Here is a 22,113-nt window from a genome sequence, read left to right on the forward strand (position 1 = left end):
GTATAGTAGCATGCTCTCCACCACCACCACCCCTGGGACCTTCTGCATGCCAAGCAGAGACAGCATGGTGTAGTGGTTAAGAGCGGTGGACTCTGATCTAGAGAGCCGGGTTTGATTCCCCACTCCTCCACATGAGTGGCGGAGGCTAATCTGGTGAACTGGATTTGCTTCCCTGCTCCTACACATGAAGCCAGCTGGGTGACCTTGGGCAAGTCACTCTCCCTCAGCCCCACCTACCTCCCAGGGTGTCTGTTGTGGGGAGGGGAAGGGAAAGAGATTGTAAGCGGGTTTGAGTCTCCTTTAAGTGGTAGAAAAAATCTGCATATAAAAACCAACTCTTCTTCTTCTTCTACCACTGAGCCACGGCCTCTCCCCAAATCTGTTTAGATTTCTGAAGTGTATTCTAATCCTATAAGTGCACATGGATTAAAACAAATAAGAGGGGAAAAGATGAACATTATTGCATAAAGTGTTTTTCTCCTCACCAATTGGCTCATTGACACACGAGCAACACTTTTTTTGGCAGGAATCTTTAGCTTCCTTTGGTTAAACAGTAAATGTGGACCTCAGTCCTTTCCAGAAATTACAGCTGGAGCCTACCAGTGGAAGCAGGTACTACCTGCAATGTTCCCTATATGTGCAATTGCTGTTTTGTGTGACTTTTAACATGTGCATTATACAGAAAGGTTCCCTTGGAGGATAGAGTATGTCACTGTGCTTTAAAGGAAATTGAAACAACAGAGCACGTTCTACTGCGCTGTCCATTATATCAAGAGGTTCGTTCTAAGTTTATCTCCCCCTGGCTTAGTCGGCATTCCAGCCATTCAGGTCAGCATACTAAAATGTTGCTTAGACGAAAATCCACAGGTTACATTAGGAACGGCTACGTTTTGTGCAGCGGCCTGTAGAATTCGTCAGACGCTGCTGAGAACACCGGCATGCCAATAATTTTAATGGGTAGTTTATATAGTTTGCAAAGTGTACAAACAACTTTTTCACTATTTGTATTAACCTGTGGGTAGAGCGAAACACTAAAGGTTTTAATGGTAAATTGTGAAGAGCTGTGCGGGTCTATGACTGTTTTTAATAGATTGATTGAACATGTGCATTTTCTATGCATGTATAGCTTTGTAGCACCACACAAAACCATGTGTTGCATGACTCACACAAAGTGGAGATCATGCATCATGGGTAGTGTGCATGCCCGTCGGTGGGCTTCCAGAGGATGTGGTTGAAAAGGTGTTTAAAACGGAATATCTTAAAGCAGTAACAATAATTGAGTCTTCTAGGAATGTGAATTTGTCTCTAATTGAAAAGTTAAAATGGGATTGTTTAAGTAAATGGGATTTAGTTGTTAAATTATCTGACCATGGGGTAAAACTGGCTTTCTGCGTAAAGCCATAACCTGAATTATACAAATCCAGAGAGTAAATCATCACAATCATCTTCTAAGGTTGTATTTCAAGAAGGCGGACTAGTTGTGATATCAGTGCACCACCAGGTGGCTTTCATTGAGAGGAAAGAAAGAGGAGGCCTTGAAGGAAGGGTGCCAACTTAGTAATGTCATCCGACCATACTGCTTGCTTGAAATCAGTTAACCCTGCATAGTATGACTTGTGCAAACTACAAACATATTCTAAACTGGCAAGCTCCAGCAACCCAAGGCCCTTGCCTCTTCCCCAGAAGAGTTGGTTGTCAAATGCCAACTTTCTCTACCACTTAAGGGACACTCAAACCGGCTTACAATCATCTTCCCTTCCTCTCCCCACAACAGACACCCTGTGAGGTAGGTGGGGCTGAGAGAGCTCTAACAGAGCTGTAACTTGCCCAAGGTCACCCAGCTGGCTTTGTGTGTAGGAGTGGGGAAACAAATCCAGTCCACCAGATCAGCCTCTGCTGCTCAAGTGGAGGAGTGGGGAATCAAACCCGGTTCTCCAGAGTCCACTGCTCCAAACCACTACACCACGCTGGTCCACTAAACTTCTGGCAACGTATGGTCTTTCCCATGCAGACTACTCATGCTAAGGGTAGGTCTCCCTGTCGAGGTTTTCATTAGGTAGCTGCTGGTACAAGGGATGTGGAGTGCTTTGGGCCCAGGGTGTGTTGGCTTACTGCTTCAGGGCACATGAGGACTCACATGATCAAGGGTCACTAGGAGAGAACTTGGATGTGTGTGCATCCAAGGGCTGGATGGCTACAAGGGCAGGATAGGCAAAAGCTGTTTGTATCCATTCCCCAGGCTACTGGCACATGTGTGGCATCTCTACACCCTGAAATCTGCCTATCCCCGGCAGAGGCAGGATTATGGCCCTTGTGAGGAATAAGTTTTTAATTACTGGAGAACACAATTATCTCTTTCCTCTGTATCAGAACAATAATCTGTCTTTTTCAGTTAGCTGATTCAAAAATGATATTCAATATATTTTGCGACAGAGTAATAAAGGATTTCTCTCCAAATAAGATATATTGTTAACCTGAAATACAAGCGTTAGTATTCTTCACTCCTATGTAATAATGCACTAGCAATGTGGCACCACAGCTTTGTACAATGTTTTGAAAACCTCCTTTTATTTTTGTTATATTTTAAAAATACGTCTGTAATACACAAAAATTAGTATCTTTTCCTAAAAAAAAAAGAGAACTTTATCCAACATTTCCAGGAGCAGAACTGAAGCCTTACAACAAAAAGCCCCCAAACCTCCCATATAAAACAGAATAAGTAATCTTAAACTCTTAATAATGATATACACAAAGCTAGTAGTGTATTTTATGTCAAAGTCTGACATTCAAGTACTGAAGCATATGTATATTTAACATCCTCTGGGTGGAGAATGCATTCATTTCAGTATAATTTTGATACATATTTCAAACACTACCAATGAGCAATAAGTAAACAGACAACATAGAATTTTAAATCACCAAGACGACTCATTCAAGAAAAGATGCACCCGGCTGTTGTGAGTGGCAATGCTAAAGTAATTACTTATTCCACCCAATAACTTCATACATCAGCGCCCTCAGCTGCCTGGCTTCGTAAGTAACAGTGTTTTTCCCACTATGCATCTTTTCTTCCTCAAGAGGGTGTTCAATCACAGCTGGGATATTCCTCCCATACATTTCACAGTGCTCAAGAAACTGGATACATTCTTGAATGACGGTGTCACGCACCATGATCACATGCTTGCACATATTTTCCAGCAGCGACAGGAAACATCTTTTAGCATAGTACCACGTGTCCGTGCCCAGCTTTTTGTTGTAGGGCTCCAAGCTCTTAATCACCCTCGAGATGCCAAAGTCGAAGTTCCCTTTGGCACAGTAGAGCGTCCCAATGACTAGGTTGACAATGCAAAGGTGATAGATCTTCTTATCGGGCTCGTGGTAAGAGAGCTGCTCTTCTTCCTTCTCAATCTTCCTCATCAGCTCCTCTGCCTCTTCGTTCTGGCTAGTCATGATGTAGGAAACACATAGGTTGGCCAGAACAATGGCGCTGACCTGCAGAATGTTATCATAGTGCTTCTTGACAATAGGCTCATAGAAACTGATTGCCTCTTTGTATTTATTCTCTTGCATGAACATCACATGAGCCACGTTAAGTTTCCACACTTCGTGATCCTTGCAGAACTCCACCGACTTGTGGAACATCTTCTCCAGCATGGGATAATTCTCCATATCCCAATAAATCTTGGCCTGGGCCATGAAGACAGGGACATATTTTTCCAGCGTCTCGTCATACTCGCCGAGCGCCTTTCTTAGAGCCTCGTCGTCCCGGTTCTTTCTCGCCTCCTGCACCTCCTTGGTAAGCTTCCTTAGTTGCTCAGTGAGAGCTCCCACCAGCTCGTCAAGCTTGTGAAACGCCTCCTCTGGGGCAGTTTGGCAAGTGATCATGGCATCCAAGAAATTGTACAGATAAGGTGTGAGCAGTTTATAAGTCAGATGGGCATTCTCCGCCAGAACATCTGCAGCCAGGTCGTAGTACAGGTGTTTGCAGTAGAGGAGCAGCAGGTTCCCGAACGTCTCCGGCGGGCAGGGGTTCTGCTGCAGCAGGAACTGCAGCTTCTCAAACCCTTCCGTAGGCCGCTTGTCCATGTTCATCAGCGCCTGGTTATGCAAAGTCACCGGGTCCAGCTCTTCCTCAGCCCTGGGCGGCATGTCCGTGAGGGCCTCCTGAGCCGCCTGCAGGTTGCCCAGCTGGTACTCGATGGCCGCCTTGAGGTTGAAGGCCTCCACCAGGGCGGTGCGGTGCAGGAGCAGGGTGTTGCCCACGCTGCGGACGTCCAGGCCCTCCGTGTTGGTGCCCACGCTCAGCTCCGGGTGCTGCTGCATGCCGCGGTCGATGATCTCAGCGAGGTGCTTCAGGGCCGGGGAGAACTGCTTGGCGGCGTAGTAGCAGAGCGCCATGTTGTAGGAGAGCTCCGGGCAGTAGCCCAGCACCTGCATGGCGGAGGCGAACTTGCTGCAGGCCTCCTCGTGCTGCCCTTCGCGGTACAGCAGGCAGCCCATGTTCACCTCGGCGTCCGGCACTTCCGAGGGGTCTTCCCCGGCCACGGCGTTGCTCCCCGCCGAGCCCGACTGCTGGAGCTCCACCAGGGCCTTGGCGCTGGAAAGGTCGCCCTGGGCGTAGTGGGCGGCCGCCTGCAGGCGGAGGGCCCGGCTCTGGAAAGGGGCCACGTCGAGCAGCGGCACGGCGACGCGCAGCGCCTCCGAGTAGAGGCCGCCCTTGTAGAGGGCCTGCGCCTGGTAGAGCCGGTACTCGTGGAGCTCCGGGTGCAGCGCCGTCAGCTGCTCGTAGCACTCGGCCGCCGCCACGAAGTCCTGCAGCTGGTAGTAGCAGTAGCCCAGCAAGGACAGCCCGGCCCGGGAAGGGGAGCTTCTCTGCAGCTCGCCGCTTAGGATCGCCACCGCCTCCGCGAAGCGCCCGGACCGGACCAGGCCGTAAATGGTCGCCGTGAAGTCCCCGTCGGCGATGGCGGCCGCCACCGCCGCCATGCCGGGCCTCCTCCTCCGCCGCCGCCGCCTCGCGTTGCCAAGGCAACGGCCGCGCTCTCCGCTGCGCCGGAAGTCGGAAGCGCCGCGGATCACCGGCGTCCGTTCCTGTGGCAACGGCGCCGCCAGGAAGCGGAAGTGGCCTACGCGTCATTTCCGGCGACACGATTCTCTCTTCCTCCCCCCTTTGAAATTAACCTTACGGCACCCGGAAATTAATATATGTACTTCACGCTTTCTAGCGCTGCGGGGGAAATCGACCTCCTTCCCCCCACCCCAAAAGGGACGTCTTGAACAGCAGTAGAAAAGGGCAAGGGTCCAGTAGCACCTTAAAGATTAACAAGAATATTTTCTGGCAGGGTGTGTGGGCTTTCGTGAGCCACAGCTCCCTTCTTCAGATACAGCTAGAACGGAATCCATCTGTCTTTAAGTAGAGGAGAGTGAATTCAGACAAGCATTCGTATGTCAATGTTAAGAGTCCAGGAGCACCTTAAAGACTAGCAAAAATATTTTCTGGTAGGGTTTGTGCTTTCGTGAGCCGCAGCTCACTTCTTCAGAGAAACTGCTGAATTACAGTTGATATTCACACTAAAGTCAATGCAATTGCCTGGGCTGAATAAAGACCTTGCATTCATGGCTCATGACCAATGCCGATTTCTCCACCCCCATCTCTCCCCTGGACATCACAGACTCTTCTGCAGACCACCCCTAATCCCATCACGCCTGCTATTCACATTGACATACTGTTCACATTGACATACTGATGCTTGCCTGTACTCTCCTCTACTTAAAAGACAGATGGATCTAGCTGTATCTGAAGAAGGAGAGCTGTGGCTCACGAAAGAAAGCTCACACACCCTGCCAGAAAATATTCTTGTTAGTCTTTCAGGTGCTACTGGACTCTGGCCCTTTTCTACTACTGCAGACTAACAGGGCTAACACTGTGAATCGACTTGAACAGCGAGCACTACATATCCCAGCATTCATTGGGCTGGGTGTTTTTGAAATCGTTTCCTGAGTTGGCCGCCGAGCATTCTGGGTTACGTAGTTTCTTCCGGGGGGGGCGGTTGCGGAACGCAGCGAACGTCTCTGAGCCTATCGATTAGGGTCGCCAGTTCTAGGTTGGGAAATGCCTGGAGGTTTTTTGGGGCGGAGCCTGAGGAAGGGTGGGGTTTGGGGAGGGGAGAGGAGAGGCTTCGATGCCGTAGAGTCCAATAGCCAAATTGGCCATTTCCTCCAGGTGAACTGATCTCTATTGGCTGGAGATCAGTTGTCGTGGCAGGAGATCTCCAGCTAGTACCTGGAGGTTAGTACAGGAGCGAAACATACCACGCTGTGCAAAAGTACAAACTTTATATGCTGCGCAAAGTCCCCAAAATGACAATCTATACAACTAATACATCAACAATAAAGACAAACAATGTGGCTATATACACATACTCTATGGATTTGTATATAGCCACATTGCTTGTCTTTATTGTTGATGTATTAGTTGTACAGATTGTCATTTTGGGGACTTTGTGCAGCATATAAAGTTTGTACTTTTGCACAGCGTTGTATGTTTCGCTCCTGTACGAAGTTCCTTATCTTTTGATATTGGTACAGTGGTGCCTTTTTTTTTTCCTCCAGTACTTGGAGGTTGGCAACCCTACTATTGATGCAGTTTACAGCAGAGGGAGAAGAATGTCCCTGGGATCTTTGAGCTCCCGGCAGAACTGAGCGCTGCTGGTTGCTCCGTTTCCAGCCTGGTTTCTTCATCTTCAGGAGGACCAGGTGGGGATGGGGGACTAGGTGTGCACCAAGGAGCGCGCTAGACTAGACTAGGTTGTCCTTTGTGTGCAGGTCTGTTGCCTGGCTTAAAAACAACTTCTGCTCATAGGAGACAGTGGCGAAATTCGGGGCTTTTATCTTGCAGTGGTTTGGCACAGCAAGGTATTGCCCCCCCCCCCCCAACACCATTTATTTAAAACATATATAGACCCACCTTTCTCCCGCAAAACTCGGGTCCAGGGCAAGCATCAATAAAACCAATGCCCCCCTCCCCATAGAAGATAGAGAAATAGGAGTTCTAATTTTTTTTTAAAAAATGGCTTCTCCTTCACGAAGGGGAGGGGGGGTCATTAAACTGTTTTATTATGGTTTTAAAATAACACTGTTCGCAGTGGGTAGCCGTGTTAGTCTGTCTGCAGTAGTAGAAAAGGGCAAGAGTCCAGTAGCACCTTAAAGACTAACAAAAATATTTTCTGGTAGGGTACCCTACCAGAAAATATTTTTGTTAGTCTTTAAGGTGCTACTGGACTCTTGCCCTTTTCTATTAAAATAACACTGTAACCCGCTTTGAATCCTTGTTGGAGAAAGATGTCTTATAAATAAAGCCATACAAAAAGCGTTTGTGTGTGTGTGTGTGGGGAGGGGTCCCGCAGTATCATGAGTTCTTCATTTCATAGGGCGAGGATGAGAGAGAACTGGTTTTAACTCTCCAAGAACGGCTTTTAGGAACTCTCCAGCTGCTTTATTGGTGAAATACCCTTTTAGTCACTCTTCTGCACAAACCGCCATGGCAAGAAAGCCCTCCCACTAAACATAACTCTGGTGCAGAAAAGACGAATTTTGTTAAATTACTACTTTCATCACAACGTCCAATCTGCCCTCAAAAAAACTAGCATTCAATTGAATTCAGATGTGTTGTGCTCAGTAAACTTGCATGCAAATTTACTATACTCTATTAACAGCCCAGAGTGATGATCGCCAATTAGATTGGCTATGTTAGTCTTTCCTGCTCTGGTTATATGGGGCAAGAAAGCTGGCACCTACTAAAAATGGCAAGATTTTGTTCTTTTGAGGCATCTACGCATGGGGTGGGCCTTGACAAGTTCGTGTCAGGACAGAGGAGAAACCGAACAGAGAAAAAGAGGGCGAAAACATGAATGGAGAGCCCTACAAATAAAAAGAGGAGGAATGAAAGACTAAGGACTCTTCCTTTGGAACGCTGCCAAACCTCTGTTTTAAAAAGGTTGATCCAGCTGAGCTTTACAGTCTGGATTTTAGTATCAATATGGCACCTCTCGTGGTGCTTAGCAATAATTTATTAGCGGAGGCATCTGCAGATATGGTGAGCAATGCTGGCTTTGGAAACCCACAGAGTTTGCACAGAATGCAATTTGGGGAGCCGGGGCAGCCTAATACTTCCAAATTGGGTTGGTTTTGTTTTATACAATGTTCCACTTCTCAGTCTTAACAGGCTTCCGGGTGAAGTCAGTAAAGCGTTTTCCTTAATCTCTGACTCACATTACTCCTATCGCCAATCCATATATCTAATTCCCAACTGTGCCCCCCATCTGCTTATACTTAAATCCGCAGATAGGAGGCACACTTACGCCGGCCAGGCCCAAAACACTTGCCTCCGATCCCCACTGGTTAACTGTTTATCTAATTTTCAATATGGCCAAAGCACTGGATACTTAAATCCAGAGATTGGAGCCAGGAACAGACAAGGCAGATCTTTCTACAAAGCGCGGGGAGATGGGACGCCCCCTATGAGTTTCGTGGGGCCCCACCTGTATATCTAATTTTCAATATGGCCAAAGCACTGGATACTTACATCCAGAGAGTGGAGCCATGAACAGACAAGGCAGATCTTTCTACAAACCTGACAAAAGTCCTGGGTTTGCAGAAAAATCTGGCATCTTAAAAAAAAACACCACACACAGGTTTAAAATATTCCAAAATGACAGAAGCAGCACCTGTAGCTTTAAGAAATAAATACCTTCAGGGGCTGTTGCAAGTTAACCTAAGCAGTATTGCCAGTCTTCAAGCCTTTATTTCTGTCAGTCAGTGGGGAGGGATATATCTAATTCCAGGACTGTGTTGGCCTTTGAGGGAGTTAGGGCCAAGCCTAGCAGCAACTACTAGGCAACTTGCTACTGTGCAAGTTGTATGACTCATCCAGGACTGGCGGTTTGCTACAGTTCAACAACAGCCATCTCACAAAAGCCAGTGTGTAGTGGTTCGAGTTTTAGATTAGGATCTGGGAGTCCAAGGTTCGAATCCCCACACTGCCATGGACACTTACTGGGTAATCAGTTACACCTAATCATCGTAACCTACCCCACAGGGTTGCTGTGAGATAAAATGGAGGAGAGGAGAATAATGCAAGCTGCTTCGGGGTCTTATTGGGGAGAAAGGCAGGGTATAAATGAAGTTAATAAATATAGCCAAAGACGGGGTTCAAATAAAAAGTAGGTTGGTCAGTGCATGGGAGGGGAGAGAAGGAAAAGGTGATACAAGAACTGGCATGAGGAAAAACACACATGAAGCTGCCTCATACTGAATCTGACCCTTGGTCCATCAAGGTCAGGATTGTCTACACAGACCAGCAGTGGCTCTCCAGGGTCTCAGGCAAAGGTCTTTCACATCACCCCCTTGCCTAGTCCCTTTAACTGGAGATACCAAGGATTGAACCTAGGACCTTCTGCATGCGAAGCAGATTCTCTGCCACTGAGGCACACTGGGAATAGTGTGGAGAAGGGGATACAGGGAAATGAGGTGTCCCTTGCAAATCCTTTCTGGTTCTCCATCACAAAGCTGGGCCTGGCTTTGCAGTCAGCCCAGCTGTCAGCCCTTGGCCCACAGAACCAGAAATCACCACAAAGTCGTATAGAGTCCAAACAGATGGCTTTTACTGATCAAATAGGCATACAGTGCAAACGAATAAAATGACAGCTATGAGAGGCTCACTAGCTGGGAGATATTATAAGGCAGGAAAGGCGGGAGATTACACGCATGAATACAGTTTCCCAGGAGCTGAGTTCCCAGGCCTAGGTATGCGACCTTGGGGGGCAGACAATACAGCACAGAGACAGAGGCAATAACGAAACCGAGATAGCAGCCTGACATTCTGCTCCCCTCAAGGCCCCCTCCCAGTTTGCAAGGGGGCTGGTCTGTCCGGGTAAGCAATGTGAAAGGCGTCGACGAGGTCGGGGGCGGAGACATCCCGTGCGCGCACCCATTCGTCATAGGCAGGGGGGAAATGTTTCCAACGAACTAGATATTGCAGATTGCCATGGTGAATACGGGAGTCAAGGATCTTGGAGACTTCGAAGTGTTCTTCCCCCCCCCACCATGATGGGTTGCGCAGGCGGTGGGTCCGGATGCCACCGTGGAGAAGCAACATGGGGTTTGAGGAGGCTTATGTGGAAAACAGGATGCACACGCCTCAAGGATTTGGGGAGAGCCAGTTCCACTGTGACAGGGTTTATGACCCGAGTAATGGGGAAAGGGCCAATGAATTTGGCGCTGAGCTTATGGCACGGTTGGGTGGAACGGAGATTTTTGGTGGAAAGGTAAACCAAAGCACCCACTTGCAGATCACCCCCGGGGGAGCGATGTTTGTCAGCTTGCGCTTTGTATTTACGTTTGGCCCGGTCGAGGTTGCTAACGAGCCAGGGCCAAGTGGTACGGAGGGCGTGTGCCCAGGAGGCAATGTCGGGGTTCCCCTCCCCCTCTACATCATCTGTAGGAGCGATGGGACTGAAATCTTGTCCATACACAGCAAAAAACGGGCTAAAACCTGTGGATTGATGCATGGCATTATTGTAGGCATATTCTGCTAAAGGTAACAGTTCCACCCAGTTATCCTGGTGGTAGTTAACATAACAACGCAAATAACATTCAAGTACAGCATTGACACGTTCAGTTTGACCATCAGTTTGAGGATGGTATGCACTAGACAATCCCTGTTCCACCCCCACCAACTTGAGGAAAGCTTTCCAAAACTTAGAAACGAAACCACTTCCGCGGTCACAAATTATTTTACGCGGAAACGAATGTAAACGAAAGATATGCGTCACGAAGAGGCGGGCCAGTTTCTGAGCAGAGGGGATCCCTGCGCATGGAATCAAATGTATTTGCTTAGAAAACAAATCAGTAACAACCCACAACACAGTTTTACCCCCACTGAGAGGGAGATCAGTCATGAAGTCCATAGCAATCACTTCCCAAGGTCTGCTGGGCGTTTCAAGAGGTTGTAGCAGTCCCGGGGGTTTGCCCTGCGATCGTTTCGCAGCGGCACAAACGGGACAGCTGCGGATGAAGGAGTCAATGTCGGAACGCATTCCCCCCCACCAGAACTGTCTGCGCAATAAGTGAAGGGTCTTCAGAAACCCAAAGTGCCCAGCTGTTTTGGCTCCATGAGCTAAATGTAAAACGTCCTTCCGGAGAGCTTTGGGTACATACAATTTTGAGTCTTTGTACCAGGACCCCCCTTGTTCCAAAACACCAGGAGGTAGGGTATGAGCGGAACGTTCTAAAAGGCACTGGTCCCGAAGGACAGTTAAAAAGGATTCGGAGATGGGGATTTTGGAGGGAGCCCCCCCGTCGGTCATGGAGATCTGAGAAACAGTTATAGGGCTAGTGCTTACGTGCGGCGGCGCGCAGACTGCAGGCGGCTGAGCGGTCGGAGGGGTAGGAGGGGCGGGAACTCCGGTCTGTTGCGGTGGCGGCTGGGCAGCCGATTGGGCTGGCGGAGCTTGCGAGTTAGGGAAGGTGTGCTGATGCTGGGATCGGGTTTGCACAGCCAGCATAGGTAGGGCCCCACGTTGCATAGGGGTGAACAGAGAGTTGGTGGGTCTTTCGAGTTTTACCGGATATTGTGGTAAACGGGAGAGGGCATCCGCGAGAACGTTCTGCTTCCCAGGGACGTGCTTCAGGGTGAAACGGAACTGAGCAAAGAACTCCGCCCACCGTTGTTGTTTCGCCGATAGCTTATGGGACCCCGTGAGGGCAGCTAGATTTTTGTGATCGGTCCAAACTTCAAAGGGTACTTTAGACCCTTCCAAGAATTGCCGCCATAAAGTCAGTGCATGATGAACTGCAGAGGCCTCTTTCTCCCAGATGGGCCAGTTTAATTGAGCGTGCGCAAATTTTTTTGAAAAGTAAGCGCAAGGGTGAAGAAGACCGTCCGGTCCTTGCTGGAGGAGAGCCCCTCCCATGGCTACATCGGAAGCATCGACTTGCACAATGAACATTTGATTTGGGTCTGGGTGCCGTAGCACCGGCTCCGAAGTGAAGAGGCGTTTGAGGGCCAGAAAGGCGGCTTGGCATTGCTCAGTCCATAGGATTTTTGCGGAGGGCAAGGCAGCCGAGCTTACTTTTCCCTTAGTTTTCAGCAGGTCCGTAATGGGTAGAGCCACTTGGGCGAAGTTAGGGATGAATCCCCGATAGAAGTTTGCAAATCCCAGAAATTGCTGTACTTGCTTACGGTTGGTGGGGGGAGTCCAATCGAGGACGGCTTGGACTTTGGCGGGGTCCATGCGAAGACCTTGGTGGGAGATGATGTATCCCAAAAACGTGAGTTTGCTTTGGTGAAATTCACACTTAGCTAGTTTAGCGAACAGTTGATGGTTACGCAGGCGTTGTAGAACTTCCCTGACCAGAGTCACATGCTCGTCCACAGTTTTCGAATAAATGAGAATGTCATCTAAGTAGACCACCACCCCACGATATAGAAGGTCATGTAGGATTTCATTGATGAGTTGCATGAAGACCCCCGGGGCCCCTTTTAATCCGAATGGCATTACAAGGAATTCATACATTCCGAAACAGCTAGAGAAGGCAGTGAGGTGTTCATCTCCTTCGCGGATACGGACTCGGTAGTAGGCTTCCACCAAGTCTAATTTAGAGAACACACGGCCTTCCTGTAATTGTCCCAAAATATCCGATATTAATGGGATAGGATAGGCGTTGGTCTGGGTAACCGCATTGAGCTTTCTGAAGTCAATGCACAGGCGAAGGTCTCCCTCTTTTTTCCGGACGAAAAACGCGGGGGCCGAGTTTGGGGCATTCGAAGGGCGAATGAACCCTCTGGCGAGGTTTTTGTCCAAAAAGTCCCGGAGGACAGTGCGCTCGGAAGCGCTCATAGGGTAAATCTTACTTTTGGTTAATGTGCAGTCCTTTACTACTTCAATCGCACAGTCTGAGGCCCGGTGGGGGGGTAAGGCATCACATTCCCTAAGGTCGAAGACATCTTCAAAGTCCCGGTATACAGCGGGCAGAGCCGGTGGTACTGGGGCAGTAGAGGTTAATGCTGGAACGGGCGGAAATGGCAGAGCAAAGTTTTGCCGATGCTGGTCGCAGGTGGGACTAGCGAAAGAGATAGTGTTTGTTTCCCAATCAATACTGGGACTATGTCCTTTAATCCAGTTAATTCCCAAGACCACTTCAAATCGGATAGGGGCTATAGTGAAGTCTATTTGTTCCCAGTGGGAACCAATTCCCATTGCCACCCCTATGGTGCGGTGATCAACTGGACCCCCCTGGAATTGGCTCCCGTCCATTTGAGCAAATTGGACGGGGGCGGGTAAAGCCTCTGAGTCGGCTCTGAGTGCAGCAAACGTGGCTTCGCTTATGAGAGTGCGACAGCAACCGGAGTCAATTAGTGCTTTGACGGGGATTTGTGGACCTCCGTTAAGTTGTTGTAAAACTGCATCCACGTAGACGGTGGAGTCCACTTCTTTGATTTTGGTAGGAGCATTCGGTTTGATAGGAAGATCCTGAGAGGTCTGTGGAGATGCTCCATTCACCACAGACCGGAGCCGTTTTTTGACAAGTCGAGGGGAGATTCCAGGTTTAAGGCTGGAGAAATCCAAGGGTTTTCCTCATCCGAAGAGGGAAAGCTGTCCCCCAATGGGGCACTTGTAATCCGAGACCCGGCGGGGTCGTTGGAAGCAGGCAGGGAGGCTGGGTCCCCGGCATGGAGTGCAGAGGGTGTGGGCCTTCCCGGAGCTGCGCTGCGGGTGGCCGCGGTGCCTCTGCGTGGTGGACGACCTCGGGCGCGGGTTGTCGTGCTGGGACGAAATAATTCCTGGCGGCGTGGGCAAACGGCTGCAAAGTGGCCCATTTCTCCGCATGTAAGACAGGCACCCCTCTGAAATCGGGCTTCACGTTCCTGGAGCGGACGTGGGGGATTTCGTGGGACGAGCAGTGGTGCCTTGGGTTGAGGCTTTTGGGCGCCCTTCTCCTTGTGCTTTTGACGGACGAGAGAAATAAAGCGGCGGCGGCTTTCCACTTCCTCGGCTAATAGGATCCAGCCTTCGAGGGTATCGGGATCGCCCCGCATGTAAGACCAGTTCAGAATGTCAGGATGCAAGGCTTCCCTGAAATGATGGATTAGGGTGGTCTCGGGCCAACCTACAATTTTACTTGCCAGTCGCTGAAATTCATCGGCAAATTCCCGAACTGTAGCAGAGCCTTGTTTTAATTGTAAGAGTTCCGTTTTGGCTCTTTCCCCCAGGAAGGGGTCCTCAAACCTCCTTCTCAGGGCAGTCATGAAGTTGTTGAGGGAACGAATCGCACGAGAGCGGGTGTCAAACTGCAGGACCATCCAGTCAGCCGCTTTGCCTGTCAGGAGGGAAGCTACGTACCGCACCCGGCTATCTTCCGTGGGGAAAAGTTGACCTTGTTCTCGCATATAACTGTCCACTTGATGCAAGAAACAAGGCAAAGTCTCAAGAGACCCGTCATACGTAGTCCTCAATTTGAGTTGCTTCCAAGGGCCGGGCGCGGGTTGACCCGGTTGCACGGGTGGTCCGGGCGGAGGAGCAACAGGAGCTCCAGGAGGCAAGGGTGGAGCAGGCACATTAGCAGGTGGTTGCACGGGTGGTCCGGGCGGAGGAGCAACAGGAGCTCCAGGAGGTAAGGGTGGAGCAGGCACATTAGCGGGTGGTTGTACGGGTACCCCCTGACCCGGTATCGGAACGGGCTGTCTCTGAGCTATCAGGGTTTGTTGTAATTGCCTGCTCTCTTGAAGCATAAGTTCCATTACTTCCTGGAGTTGATCAACACGGTCGGAGAGCTCCCGATTCTGGGCTCGTAAAAGATGAACCTCCTCACTTGGGCCACCAGTAAGATGAGGCTTACTGGTTCGGAAGCTCGTGGCCCATTGAGAGCTATCCCCATATAAATCCTCGTCTTCAGACTCATCTGAGTCTCGACGTCGGTCAGCCAAACGGCGTGCGCGTTGGGTCGCACGCGACGGGACAAACGCCGGGGAAAAAGTTAGACCTGATAGTCCCAGTACATAGTCCTTGGGGCGCGTGTCCACGTTCGCCTGATTCCTAATCCTTGCTGCAGCCGCCCTGGCTGCTTCCGCCGCCTCTCTCTCTCTTGCGACCCTAGCCGCTTCGGCGGCTTGCTGATCCGCAAGAACTTTGGCGTTCTCAAGTCTTAGGGCAGTCTCTGCCGTAATGCGCGGCAAAAGTTCTGTCTCGAGGAGCAAGAGTATGGGGTCAGGTTCCCCGCCCAGCAGAGGTTGTACTCGAACCGCCAGTGCGGATGCCTCGGCTCCAAACGTCGGGGTCAAAACTTGAGCCAAGGTGGCTACCGGGGTGTCCTTTGTACATTCCACAAGGAGAAGAGCGGTGCTAATAGCGACTCGCTTGGCCTCAGCCTGACAGCTGGCCGCATCCGGGATCAGGGAAAAACCCTCCGGCGGGGCTCCCGCCATGGTAGAAAGAGTTTGTCGAGAAATAAGATTATCCAAAAGTCCAGTTAATATTTGTAAATCCTCAGTCGCCAATCGGGCATCGTCCAGTAATTGATCCAAGTCCTGAAGATCTAAACGAGCATCAGTATCCTCCGATGTTAACATCCAGAGACGTCCTGTAAGAGATTGCCACTGCGCCTGTACCAGTCCCCTCAAGCGGCAAACCTCTCGGGTCGTCCGGAAAAGTTCAGCGATTAAGTCTTGTAACAGAGTAGGGTCCTCTGAGAAGGGCTCCAGGGTAGTAGATCACCTGGAGAGCTGCACAGCTCCCATCCAAGTGGCAGGCGAACCCCCCTGGGCTCCAGCCTGGCTAGGAGAACGGTGAAGATGAGTGATAGCTGTCATAATGTCAGCCCTTGGCCCACAGAACCAGAAATCACCACAAAGTCGTATAGAGTCCAAACAGATGGCTTTTACTGATCAAATAGGCATACAGTGCAAACGAATAAAATGACAGCTATGAGAGGCTCACTAGCTGGGAGATATTATAAGGCAGGAAAGGCGGGAGATTACACGCATGAATACAGTTTCCCAGGAGCTGAGTTCCCAGGCCTAGGTATGCGACCTTGGGGGGCAGACAATACAGCACAGAGACAGAGGCAATAACGAAACCGAGATAGCAGCCTGACATTAGCACAACTTGGCAAGACTTTTCCAAGGTAGAAGCTGCAAACAGGATGAAAGGAGGGGAAATCAAAGACCAGGGCAGGTAAAGGTAGGTTGGCTGGTGGTTGGGAAGAAGGAGGGAAGGAAGCAGGAAAGGGGGAGAGGATACAGGGGTGTTTAGGGAAGAAAAAGATGAAATGGTGGGAGAGGTGAAATGAAATCCCCCCCTTCCAAGTCCCTGCAGGCTTCCATGTGTTCATTTATCATACCAGCAATGCCCTTCTGCTTTCCAGACAATTATCTCCCAAACCGGCTCCTCAATAGAGAGGGACAGACCAAGTCTGCTGGTGTACAAACAAAAGTGACAGGTAGGGTTGCCAACCTCCAGTCCTGCAGCTAGAGATCTCCTGCTATTACAACTGATCTCCAGCTGATAGAGATCAGTTCCCTTGTAGAAAATGGCCACTTTGGCAATTAGACTCTATGGCATTGAAGTCGCTCCCCTCCCCAGTCCCCATTCTCCTTAATCTCCTTCCCCAAAACCTCCCGCCGGTGGCGAAAAGTGACCTGGCAACCTTAGTGACAGGCCACGCGACAGAAAGGGACTGAAAAGAGTTGGATAGTTAGAATTTATATCCAGTTTGGGCCGGGCTGGCATTCTATGTGATATGCCGCATGGGCACAGATTTATGGTGAGATTTAAATCCCCTTTCAAACCTTTACTGTCAAGTGACTACCCTAAAAAAAAAAAAAGAGAGAGAGAAACCCCTCTCTTAATCTTGTAAAAATATCAGACCCAGTTGTTGTGATCTTTAGGTGTTCTGCGATAAAATGTTTAGAAAATGCACTGTTTTCTGGCATGAGAAAAGCACACGAGTGCCTGGTGGTGCAGGCAACAGCCCTTTGTGCTCAGAGCAAGCGACTTCCGTGGGACTAACTTCTGAGTAACAGTGCAAAGGCTCGGGATGCATCGAATTTTAATACGCAGCTTATTTTGAGCCCTAATAAAGCGGCTTGCTGCTCTTGCTGATGGCACCCCTGAGGTTCATTGTAGGGACTGAGGCAGAAACAAACATCAGCAGTTGGTTTCTGTGAATGCTGTTCCGGGTATGCACAGTAAAGAAAGCATTCTTGGTAGGCAGATGGAGGGTCATTGTCAAATGAAATGGAAACACAAATCCCCATCTAGAATTGGCCGTGCTTCTTGCCCTTACTGTCTAACTTCATTCACTTTTTGATAGAGCCTTAGGGAACAGAGGCTGATAGGCAGCGCTTTTAGTAGCCTCTCTTAATTAATGCTGCGATTTGGTTAAGCAATAAATGCAGTACAGTGTCATAAAGAAGCCAAAGATTAACCCTCGCCATTCTGTTCCACTTTGTGTGATGCCCCCCCCAAAAAAAAACAGAAAACGGATACAAGTCCAAGTTTTCAGCTTCCCCTGTAAAAGTGGTTGCTAAACTGTATGATCCTGCAGAGCCAGTTGTGGTATAGTGGTTAGAATGCCAGACCCAGGTTTGAATCCCTTCTCTGCTGTGAAAGCTTGCTGGGTGATCATGGGTGATCATGGGTGATCATGGGCCAGTCATACACTCTTAGCCTAACCTAACTCACAGGGTTGTTATGAGAAAAGTGGGGTATAAATGTAGTCACAAATACATAACGTGTTATATTTGTATTCTGCTTTTTGTCTTCCTCCCATATGGATAATTCCACATGGGTTTCCGTGTTAGAACATTGCAGCAAAAGTAAAACAGGAGTCCAGTGGCACCTTCTAGACTAACAAAATGTATTCCAGCATAAGCTTTTGTCAGTCACACAGTTCATTTCATCAGACGCCGGAAAGGGTTGTGCACTCCCCATTGCATCTGGTGAAGGGAGCTCTGACTTACGAAAGCCTATGCTGGAATACATTTTGGTCATGTATGAATGGGTACTTTCACTCAGGTTCACCCCCCGTCTGCCTCGGTTGTTCCTTGGAGTTATGCATGAGTTGTCCCTCCATTAGAGATAACCTCGCTGCCAGCCCTCACAAATCCCGGGACTTTCCGTTCCTCTGTTAACCTGATTGTTCCCTCTCCCCTGAGCTCAGCCTGCTTGAAATCCCCATGCGTTAAGCAAAGCGTGGGACACGCAAGCTTAGTTTCGCTCACAGCCAATTACAAAGCAGCATGTCCAGAGGCGGGGATTCAAATGCTTCCTCGGAGCGTTTTCTGAGCAGAAGAAAAGCTTTTTAAAACCGAGGCTTGGATTCCCCCCCTTCTTTTCCAATTGCTCTGTGTTTTGTTTTATGTGCTTAAAATGCTTTTTTATGTGGCAATTGGGTTTGGGGAGGGAGGAAACTTTTCTCTCACTACAGCCAATTACAAAACAGCATTTCAAGGGGTGGGGATTCAAATGCTTCCTGATTTGAGCTTGGAGACCGCTGGTGCAGACTCCTAACAGGAAAGTGTGGGGCCAGCGAGCAACGAACGTCAGGCAAAACTCCCATGCATAAACGACCTCTGTTAGTCTTGAAGGTGCCATGGGACTCTTGCTTCATCTTGCCTATGGAGGACATTCGCTTCTTCTGAATACGGGGTAGATGAACATGTAGAAGAGGACAAGTCTGAGCTGAGTCAGGAGCTGGTGCGAGCCGGGGCCTTCGTCTGCCCCCACCCCCCAACCCTATCTTCTGGTTTACGTCATTTTGTCTTTGAGAATTCATACTAGTAGCATTTTGCTGTTGCAAAGAAGCCACCCTTCTTGCTGTCTCCTCTTCCAATGTGTGATTTATACATCAGTAAATAGAGATTATCAGAGAGCTCCAGTTGAAGATGTAAACCACACACTCGTTTCATGATTTTATTCATTTATTTAGTGAGAATAAATTGGACAAACCCAAGTTATCCATTTCAAAACCATGCCGTTAAAAAAAGAAGCTGAAATGAGTGAAGGCAAACTATTGGAGTAAGTGGTCCTTAAGGGCAGAGAAAGAGACATAGGTAGGCATACAAAACCCAGATTGCATAGAGTATGCGTTTTTAGATTACACGGGATCATTTTTTAAAAAAAGAAATCTTGATTTAACTATGCACGTAATTATTGCAGCACACATATCGACAGCCAGTCTATAACGGAATTTCCCACGCAGCAGGTTAGATGCAAATTTCAACATGCCCGTAATTTCAAACATCAAATCAGAAACGTCCTAACCCAAGATAATTGAAATGAGAAATGCACAAAACATACAAGATATTTCTAATGGATAATTAATGACGCACTAATAACCACAACCCCCTTTATTACATCTGATTTATGTATCCTCCTCGCTACTTTTTGTTAGAATCCTTTTCGCGCAGCATAAATGTGCTCATTCAGTGTTCAGAGGAAGAGCAGAGAGAATGGGCTCTGCTCCCGTGTTTGCATTTTACTGTACTCTCTCTCTTATTATACGTAAGCCAGTGTGGTGACCTGGGGAGATCCAGACTCAGGCATGAAACTCAGTGGCTAAGCCTGGACCAGTTAGCTGTCTGACAGCATAACCTGCCTCAGAGTTGTGAAGGATAAAATAAGGGCTAACCCATTTATGCTGGGAGAGGAAGAGCAAATTACTCAAAGCAAAGATTGAGTAATAATAAAATAAAATAATGGTGAAACAGCTGTGTGCTGATGGAAGTGTATCAGTGAAATATCAGAAAGGATTGGATCCTGCCTGCTTTTTCACTCACTCTCTATAGTCCCTGTCCCACATGGCTTTTGTCCATGTGTGTGTGCGTGTGTTAAGTGCCGTCAAGTCGCTTCCGACTCATGGCGACCCTATGAATAAACGTCCTCCAAAACGTGCTATCTTTGACAGCCTTGCTCAGGTCTTGCAAATTGAGGACCGTGGCTTCCTTTACAGAGTCAATCCATCTCTTGTTGGGTCTTCCTCTTTTCCTGCTGCCTTCAACTTTTCCTAGCATGTAGGTCCCTTGATCTCCAGCGTAGCTTTTTTGGTGTTAAAGGGGATCCTGCCCCCACCTCTCTTTTTCACCAGCAAAAAAGTTGGCTGGATCCAACCCTAAGTTATTTATACCACTAATAATAATACCATATGAATCTATTTCTAGGGATGTTCATTAAGATTGAATAGATTCGTATATTCTGAAAAGTTTACTTTTATTTCAGATACGCTTTGCCACACATTTAAAAAGTATTGTGTGAATAATGGACCTTGTTAAAAAAATATTCAACGCACACACAGTATATGGGTTGCTACTCCCTTAATTTTTTTTCTGACTAACACACTTCTATTGGAAAATACACATGAAATGGCTCTGTTTGTGTGCTCGGCCTCACTTGATGTTTGTGGCTTTAACACTGTTCCAGAATTAACATACGTGAGAGGCAGCAGCAAAGAGGCAGCAATGTTAAGACTTCCTTTTCTGTAGGGAAAAAAAATATGCATGCACGGTTGTAAAAACCGTGCCATTATTTTGCCACAGTGACATTTTATAGAAGCCATTGTGTCTCATGTAACTAGAAGCTAACATTAGCACTGGAGTTGCATATACTACCCAGCATGCTGGTTCCAACCAGCTTTCCTACTGGTTAAAAAGGGAGGAAGGGGGGATCTATTTGATAACAAAACAGGTGATGTTTAAGATCACGGGACCCGCATGGACAAAAGCCACGTGGACAAAAGCCATGTGGACAAAAGCCACATGGACAAAAGCCATGGCCAGGAAAGGAATTGAGCGAGGCTGAGTGAAAAAGCTGGTAGCCTCCAACCCAGCGTATTTTGACGAAGCATTGCAGAATGCGCTTCCTCCACAAGTAATGCGCTTTCCAAATATGTATCACGAAAGCAGGAAATTAGATGTTATATATTGTTTGTGATTGGGAGTGACGGTGTGCTTCTCTCTTCAACAGCCCCTTGAGCTGAGGGGGGCACCTTAGGATCTTTCAAAACCAATACTTTGGGGAGTAAAGGGGTGGTGTGGTTCATTGGCTCAACAGCAGCAGGGTCAAACCTGTTTAGGGTAACACACGCAAATGTAATTGTTGGTGGCCACAAACCACAACCATTTTGCTCATTCAGAATGGATAAGGAGTCTTCAGGACAGGACAGGGATGTGACTGCTAGTTGAGAAGTTCAGGAAAAATAGCCGGTGCTATTTTTTTAATGCAATTCAAAGGCATCAAGATTTTTGCCCAAAAGGCTCAGCGCTTAAATATGTGGAACGCCTGGCAGGCCCTTACAGGTACGGCAGCTCCCGCCTCTCCCGAGAAACGACTCAGGATCTTGTATCTGTGATTAGAAGCGAGCGACATTAGATTTCCAAGGAGCTGCCCCAGTATGTCTGCAAAGTAAAATTAGTTACTGGAGGGGCAAGGGGCAGAGGGGAGGGAGTGAGCAGGCTGGGGGGTATCTCCCCGCAGCGTTAGTCAGCACTTTCTGAACGTTGATCCGCAGTAGAAAAAGATACCACAAGACGTGGGGAAATAGATGGGGGCAATTACAAACAGCCGCGTGATGGATGGTTGACACCGTTAGGGCCTCGAGTGGATGTCAGCTCAGCGGATGCTTTTGCATTCCCGTCACTGCCGGTGCTGTTGCTAGGGGCAACGGTGTGCTGGAGCCAATAAAAAAAAAAGGAGAGGAAATGAGGGAAACACTCAACCTTGGAGGAAGCTGTAGGTTATGCGCTATAAATTATGTCACACGTAGCAATACGCCGTATCAAAATTCAGGAGAGCTTTATGTAGCTGCCAGCAGGACGGAGTCAATCACAGTGTCTGTTTTTGCCATAAAGCACATATTGTATAAATAAGCCTTCTACGAGCTTAAAGCACGCCATCCTAGACCCTTACTTATTATTGGAAAAGAAGGGGTGGGGGGAAGTAGGGGGGAGGTAACAGAAACAAGTTCCAAACAGTGCAGGTATTCATCTCTGTACTAACGCGGATTTCCCCTTGCCTTACCTGCTCTGTTAAGTCTTTGGCAAAAAACCCCAACTGGAAC

General features: G+C 48.5%; 1 protein-coding gene across 1 annotated transcript; it reads right to left on the bottom strand.

The window, feature by feature from the left end:
• Positions 1–2,917: 2,917 nt before the first annotated feature.
• LOC130487976 (tetratricopeptide repeat protein 30B-like) lies at positions 2,918–4,986 on the bottom strand. The gene has a single exon (XM_056861548.1). It carries the CDS (start codon positions 4,984–4,986, stop codon positions 2,980–2,982), a length of 2,007 nt encoding a protein of 668 aa, XP_056717526.1. The 3' UTR covers positions 2,918–2,979.
• Between the last annotated feature and the right edge of the window lie 17,127 nt (positions 4,987–22,113).

The sequence above is a fragment of the Euleptes europaea genome, chromosome 15 (assembly GCF_029931775.1).
Source record: "Euleptes europaea isolate rEulEur1 chromosome 15, rEulEur1.hap1, whole genome shotgun sequence".
Classification (NCBI taxonomy): Eukaryota; Metazoa; Chordata; class Lepidosauria; order Squamata; family Sphaerodactylidae; genus Euleptes; species Euleptes europaea.

Excerpts from the sequence above, each read along its gene's own strand:
- LOC130487976 (XM_056861548.1), bottom strand. The coding sequence starts at position 4,986 with ATGGCGGCGGTGGCGGCCGCCATCGCCGACGGGGACTTCACGGCGACC.